The sequence below is a fragment of the Mangifera indica genome, chromosome 2 (genome assembly GCF_011075055.1).
Source record: "Mangifera indica cultivar Alphonso chromosome 2, CATAS_Mindica_2.1, whole genome shotgun sequence".
Taxonomy (NCBI): Eukaryota; Viridiplantae; Streptophyta; class Magnoliopsida; order Sapindales; family Anacardiaceae; genus Mangifera; species Mangifera indica.
In genome coordinates, this window is record NC_058138.1 from 3,172,303 (window position 1) to 3,180,126 (window position 7,824).

At 32.6% G+C, this 7,824-nt stretch overlaps 1 protein-coding gene and 1 long non-coding RNA gene across 2 annotated transcripts; one reads left to right on the top strand and one right to left on the bottom strand.

Moving 5' to 3' along the window:
* Positions 1–2,626: 2,626 nt before the first annotated feature.
* LOC123204265 lies at positions 2,627–3,275 on the top strand. The gene is made up of 2 exons (XM_044620871.1): positions 2,627–2,800; positions 3,008–3,275. Exons 1-2 carry the CDS (start codon positions 2,763–2,765, stop codon positions 3,273–3,275), a joined length of 306 nt encoding a protein of 101 aa, XP_044476806.1. The 5' UTR covers positions 2,627–2,762.
* Positions 3,276–4,099: 824 nt separating this feature from the next.
* LOC123207875 lies at positions 4,100–6,062 on the bottom strand. The gene is made up of 2 exons (XR_006500542.1): positions 5,894–6,062; positions 4,100–4,560 (listed from the first exon to the last, which is right to left on the bottom strand). It is a non-coding gene; the product is annotated as an uncharacterized LOC123207875 (long non-coding RNA).
* Positions 6,063–7,824: the final 1,762 nt, after the last annotated feature.

The following is a 7,824-nucleotide window of genomic DNA, read 5'->3' on the forward strand; positions in this document are numbered from 1 at the left end:
TATGAGTTGCATTTCCATTTTCCTCATCGATTTTCACATAAATTAGGAGTGGAATGAAAAGCAATTCGATGAGTTTATCCTACCAAAATTAAAAATAATTTAAATTTGATTTGAACAAAGATGAGCTAGTTTAAATTTAGCTTGAATTTGTGAATTAAATTTGTTATTATTGAATTTATGATTTATTAACAAAATAATATTATTTTATATGATAATAAACAAAATTAAATTGTTGTAATAATTGGTTAAAATTATTCAAATCAGATTAGAAACCATATTTAAGATGGAACAAACCATCAACCAAGGTTACCCAACTTCCAAATTAGATTGAACCAAAATTTATAGGTCCAAATGAATTAATTAAGTATGAATAGTGAAATCAAGAAAAAGTAGAGAAAAGAAATTGCAATAGAGACTAGGGGTGACAATTTGGGTCTGACTTTAGGGGTTCTGACCCTCCCCAACCCTAACGGAGAGGGGATTCTCCGATAAAAATGGGGAAAGGGGTGGGGATGGGGACAAAAAAAATCTCAGTAATCGGGGACGAGGATACATATGTCCCTGCCCCGCCTCGTCCCTTTCCCACCCCACCCCACCCCTTAAATCTAATATATTAATATAATAATTTTTGAACTATTAAATTCTAGAAACTTTTACATTATGATTTATTAAAACTATAACTTTAATTTTATTAATTTTTGAATTATCAATTATCAACTTTTACTAATTTTTGAACTATTAATCTAATATATTAAAAAAACCTGAAGAGATTGATGATGATATCAACATAAAGAGCTATTAATGAAGAGATTGATTATTGCATATTGTTAGATTTTGTGAAAACTTTATATTTGAACTAAAATAACAATGAATATTTTGTAGCTCTTGTAGCAAGTGATATTTTGGGAAAATATGATTTATTTTATTTATTGAAATATAGGAAAAAATTAAAATTTATATTTACGGGTATGAAAATGAGATTTTTCTTCGTGGGGATGGGGAGGGGGTGGAGAAGGGATTTTCCTTTGCGGGATGGGGATGGGGATTCTTTGTTATCCCAGTAACGGGGACGGGCTGGAGATGGGGGTTGATATCCCCTCCCTGCCCCTCCCCGTTGCCATCCCTAATAGAGACCCACCACGTGAAGACGAAAATAGATGAGATTAAAATTTAGTCTCCAAAATATAAAAAGAAAAAAAGTTAAAGAATTCATTCATAATCCTTCAACATGAAATTTCTTATTTTACATCCGATTTTTTTCATATTTTCAAAAAAGATATTTGGAGAGTTCAGTTTCTATATTAGTAGTAGTAGGAGTGCTTATAATCTACAAAAGCGATTAAGATTTAATTCCAATTAAATCAAATTCAAATATTGATTGACTCAAATTTAGTTTGAATTCACAACAATTAGTTTGAGATTGAGTTTGTTTGAACTTTTGTATTTGAGATGAAAAAAGGAGGAGACTAAAATGATAATAATGTGTAAGTCTTTCTCTTGCACTCTTGTTTTAGACCTCGTAATAATCATTCTTACAGTGAAGTTGTTGCAAATAAAGCCCATCCTATCAAGTGTGAAAGACCATCCGACTAGGCATTGGGATGCTAATAGATTTCCACGGCTTTCTTATTTGTGATTCAATGAGAAAAGCAAGTGGAAAAATTTTGGAACTAGTTTACATTTCTGAAGAGTCGACCTTACTACCACCAAAGAACTCTTTATAGATGATGGCTGTTTTTTTATTTGTTCTTAGAATGTCCTCTATATAGGTGTTTTGTGGTTCTTTCGGTTACGTTAACTTCTTTCACAATCCTAGATTGAAATTAGCAAACTTATAATCTTCTTCTAGGCACATTCTTTTTCTGGTAATAAAGAATTATAGCTTGTCAAATCATTATAACTTGGATTCATTCAAATACATTTTAGCAAAATTTTCATGCACCTCATCTGCCAATTTCATTGGTCTAGAATCTGTATATTGAGTCTCCTCCCATTCTACAGGAATTTAGGATGTATCGTTAATGTATAATGTCAATGTGATGTGTTTACATCATCTTACATGCTGTTTACGAGTGCTAGAGCATGCATATAATTTTTGCGAATAAGGGAATACCTACATGGGCTCCCCCCAAGAAATTGATAGCAAGATATTAATATTAACATATATGGGCCTAGCAATGACAGGCCCTGAGTTTTATATTGGACCATAAATATGTCACATCATAAGTTTAAATATTTTGATGAGTTTATGCATGCTGGTATTGTTGTACTTGACTACACTATTCATGGAATCAGATATGGCAACTTCATTTCTGACTTATGTGTTAACTTGATAGGTTTGTTTGCAATGGATTGGTTTTATTTTATTAAATCCCATATGCTGATGCTTTCTGCAATTTTCTGCAGTTGCTTCACCTGAGACGTCCTTTTGTTGCTTACATAACTGATGGAATGGGTAATGAACTTTTCAGGGTGAGGAATTTGTGCAGATTTCTTTTTGAACTAGTGCAACAAGTCACTAGGTGTTTAGTTTTTCATTCATTGCTGTTTCAGCTTTAAGGCTTTGTTTTGTCACATTCAGGTCCTTAGGCCTTTCTGGTGGATAACCAGTTCAATTTGCGCTGAAGTTAATGGTAAGGTATGTGAATTACGCATTTTGGCATTGCAATAGTTTAAGAAATTTAAAGTATCTATACTGCATTTCGGTAATTTATGCTGCCTGTATTTCTTCCTTGCTAGGAAATTGGTGTGGTTCATAGACGATGGCACCTTTGGAGGAGGGTGTATGTTTGGACCAAGGGTAATTTAAGCTTGCCAATTTTTGTATCAATATGTGAATTAACATTTTCTAGTCCTTCACTACTGCCCCAACCAATGGGAAGTTCAGGCTTTCCTTATGTGACTAGTAGATGTCCCCATTCCTAACCTTTGTCATTGGGCTTTCATGCTGAACCATTTGATTTTGCATCATCTAAAGTATTAAAGTTTTTAATCATGTTATTTGTAGGAACAAGCAGTTTGCAGTGGTTGAAAATCCGGCCTTCTGGAATTGGACATTTACTTTGAAGGATATAAATGGGGAAGTACCGGGTGAGATAGATCACGATTGGAGAGGCTTTGGTTTTGAGGTTTGCTCTTTTCCTTTTAGGATGTTACATATTCAAATGTTGCATGAACCGCCCTTGGCATCAAGTGGCGGCGTTAGCGATACCATCATTATTATACAAATTGCATCTCACACGCAAAGCAGAGCAAATCCTCAATCGAACTTCTGAAGCCATTTTGTTGTATGAAAGTAAATCAAAATCAGCTCTGAATGTTTTAAGGCCATGAAAAAAATGTATACAAGGAAATTGGAGAATCAAAGAAATTCAATTTGTATAACTCTATACATTATATATCAATTGGTCTTTAGTTTCATGCAAAGTCCACTCTTCATGATTTCTTTTGACATATTGGATGTAAAATTTTTTGAGTTTAGCAGAAGGGGTCCAGGACAAGTTGGATATATCATTTTTGTATTTATTGACTGAACTATTATATTTTAGTGAGCAATACAGATTTAGGTTTTTGATCTGGCTTGATGCAGATTAAGTTGCATTCATGTTATCCTGATCAATTTTCTATTATTATTTCCTCAACGTAAATCAGATCTTTACAGATGCTGGTCAATATGTGATCTGATTTGGCACTGCTGATTCCAGGTCCAAGACTGGCCCTGCTAAAGTGGTAAGCACCATACCAGAGAATTGATTCTCCTTATTTTAAATCCATTAATACAATATTTTTGTTCTGGAAAGATTCAAGAGTTGGACGTTACTCGACCTTTAACCCTGTTGGAGAGAGCTGTAACAGTTGCTTTAGCTATATCTCTGGATAATGATTATTTTTCGAGGCATGGCAAGCAAGGAGCTATCTCTTAGCTTTCTTCACATTTATTTCTAAATTCATAAGCTATATAAATTTTGCCAAATGAACTTCTTCAATTTGATGCTTCTTCCACATCCAGTTGGATCTTTCAATAGCACTCTAAACATTATTAAGGTTTCTTGTTTGTAACTTTAAACTGCATGTTTAGAAGAGCATGCAAAGAAAGTAGTGAAGAAAGCTAAGAGATTCTTACTGATTTTTAAGAGATTAAAAGGGCAATGGTAGTAAGTGTTATGATTTTCTAGAAAGTCTCAGTGACAACTCTTACATGCGAATAGTCTACATAAGACTTACTTTTGTAGAAGAGAAACTAAAGTGTGAAAAGAAATGGACAGATGTATGCATCCAGCCCAACAATCTTTTTGAATAAAACCTACTTTTTTCCCTCAAACCTTGAATCTGTAACCCAAATGTATTGCCTATAGGCTCAAAAAACAGTAAAACACGACAAAACAATGTGAACATGACAAAAAATAAATTCAAATTATGCAAGCTTAAACTAACAGCACCTTACATAATACACTCATTCTCGGTAGGCGACATTGTTATGCCATAAAGACGAAGGTTAAAATTTCTCTTTTGCAACAATAGTGCTAAACTCTAGGGATCTAGAAAATATACCATTGTGTTCTGGCAAAAATTATTTGCAACTAAATGTCAGACAAAAAAGGAACATTCCATTCGAAAATGTGAAAAACATAATGTGAACTGAAAAAAATTTTTAATAACAAAATAGCAGATGACAATATGAGTTGCACCACAAACTGAACATTTTACAACATTATAAAATACAAATTAATGATTATACAAACAGAAAACGTTGAAACAATGTGAACACAACAAAAAATGCATTCATGTCATGTGATGCAAGCTTAAGGCAGAAAGAAATAGTGCAGATACAAAGATTTAAAATGAAATAAAAGAATCAGTCTTTTAACATAACATGAACAATAGCTGCAACAGCAACAAAAAAGATATATGACAAGCCCTAATACAAACCAGAGATATGATAAGCCCTACGAAAAGCATAAAAATTCAGACGTGCATATGCATAACTAGAGGTTAGCCTTGTATTCCTCCAAGATCTATCTCTAGCTAATTGGCAATAAAAAAGGTCAGTTTCCCTATCAGTGTCTAAACTGGAATGATTCTGACTTTGTGATAATCACTGGTTCAGGCCCATATCTTCATGCTTTGGAGCGCAAATTGGATGTGAGCCCAAGCCAGGTTCATCACTTGACTCTATTGTACTGTTGTTATTCCAGAGCTTCTCAAATTTAGTCTTCTAAATTTTATTCCTTTTGATTTTATATAAAAATCTTCGGAGCTTCAGGAAAAAGTATTCAATTATAGTTGTTCAGTTTATTTTAGAACCTAACTTTACAAATTAAATTAAAGACACCATTACAAATAAAAACAATTTATAAATACGAATTAATGATTATCCAAACAAAGCATGTGAACAAGACAAACAATTATAGTCCAAATATCAAGATAAGAATTTCAACTTTGGCACAGAATCTGGTAACATATGATGTGGTAATGTTTCATGGAAGGCAAGACTTCAATTTTTAACATGAGAACGCGGAACATGAACAACACAATACTTTTGTATTATGCAAGCTTAAGGCAGAAACAGTTAGGGCATAAAAAAAGTTAAATAGAAGAATCAATCTTTCAATGAAACATGAATAAAACATCCATCAACAACCAAAAAAACATATGATAAGCCCGAAAACAGACTAGAGATATAGGACAGGACAATACGAACTGATACAGAAACCGAACATTTTACAATATTATAAAAACGAATTTAATGATTATCCAAACACAAATCAAACATTTTACATCATTATAAAAACGAATTAATGATTATCCAAACAGAAGACAGTATGTTAGAAAGACAGTACAGAGAAAGTAGTGAAGAAAGCTAAAAGATTCTTATCGATTTTTGAGAGATTACCAGGCCGATGGTAGAAAACGTTATGATTTTTGAGTCAGTCTCAGTGAAAACCTGTATGTGCGAATGAAATTGAAGTTTCCACAGAGTATTTACAAAAGAGGAAGAGAACTTGTGGATTGATGACAGTTTTTGCAGAAGAGAAACTAGAGCGTATTGGGAGGAAAAAGAAATGAACAGATTTATGCATTAGGCCCAATAAATTTTTTCAGTAAGGCCTAATTTTTTCCCTCCCAACCTTGAAACCATAGCCCAACAGTAGCCCAAATATAGTCTACCCGCACAACAAATACAAAAACACGACAAACAACACATTAAAATTATCCAAGCTTAAACCACACTATATCTTACATAATAAACTCATTCTTGTCACGTGGCGTTATTATGCTAGACAGACGAAGTTTAAACCTTTTTTTTTTTTGCACTAGTATTACTAAGCTTATATTATTTGAATGTGTATGTTAATAACTGTTAATGATTTAAATTGCGCATATGAGATTGGCAATTGTTCCCAAATCTATTTGTCATGTTGGCAAAGTTGATACCAAATGACTTTCAATACACTGGGAGCAGATCACAAGTTAAAATTGATGTTTGTTTTATCATAGTTTAGTCGCTAGATGGACTTGGTGTGATTTCAAAAACTTTCAATAAGGATCTATATAATGATATTATAGTTTTAAAACATTATTTATTTGAAATATTGTTTGAAAATGTGATTTTCATGTTTTCTTACTAGATTATTATAGGATTATGAGAAAAATTGTATTCGATTTAGGAAAGGTCTATCAAAGATCATAGATTGCAAATACATTAAAAGACTTCCAAATATATTTATGTAGTTAGAAATCTGGTGTGTATTGAATTGTAATTGAACTTGAGCAAGTATAATTTGATAGAGTATTGATACGAAAATAAGTTGTTTATATTTTTAGTAATTTACTTTTGAAATTGATAATTATACCCATAATTAGAAAATGCAGATGGTGGTTTTATTGAAATTATAACGGTAGAATTTTAAGCATGTGTACTATGATTTGGCTAAGTAATACTCAACTTGCATGTTAAGGTTACATGATGAAACTCCAAAGCTGGTGAGACTATTCATTTGATGATTGGATAATTTTGTATGTACATTTTTAAGACTATATACAAACAAACATACATACATACGCAAAGACTGACTTATATAATGATGAATACCCTAACTTATAAAAGTCTTGTATTTGTTGGGCATTTAAGTCACTTATGGGCCAAGCAGAGAAGAGGTGTTCCAGCAAAGACTCAATGTATGTTTTGAAGCCTTTCTTTCTCTTGTTGTCTTGTTCCTTTTTGAAGCCTTTTGTTTTCGGTTGTTTCTCATTTTGGTCACCAGCGCTTTGTGTTGTGCAGAAAGCTAGAAATGGCAATGCATGTCAAATAGTGATCTTATATATTCATGTATAATGAACAAATGTTTAAAGTTTTTTGTTGGTTTCGGTTCCACATGTTTTAGGATATGTAAAATTAAGCTCCCGTATCATTGAAGTTTACAGATCTTCATCAACTATTGGAATTAACTACTGTATGAATTTATGATTGGGTGAGGCTGACCATAACTAGTATAAGTTTTTGAACTTTAGCACCTAGTTCCTTCATGGAATCTGTAAAACAAACCGTTTTCAGTGAATGCTCAGCTTTGACATATGTGGGCATAGGTGTTTGAAGTCCAAACTTTAGCAATTAATATATTGATTTGTTGTTTTAGATTTGCACTTGATATTGAAAAATGCAGCGACTTGAACTTGGAAGAGAAAACCGAACTGGTTTATGGCATTGCCCAAGATGGCCCAGAACATCAGAAGTGCACATTTTTAATATGTTGCTTAATTTTGTAGTATTAGATTATACTGCACTCTTATAAAGTTGTATTCTACTGCACAGACCAAAGGTTC

Coding starts and splice junctions, on each gene's coding strand:
- LOC123204265 (XM_044620871.1), top strand. CDS start 2,763: ATGGCACCTTTGGAGGAGGGTGTATGTTTGGACCAAGG. Junction 2,801..3,007: donor GGTGTATGTTTGGACCAAGG/GTAATTTAAGCT, acceptor TGTTATTTGTAG/GAACAAGCAGTTTGCAGTGG.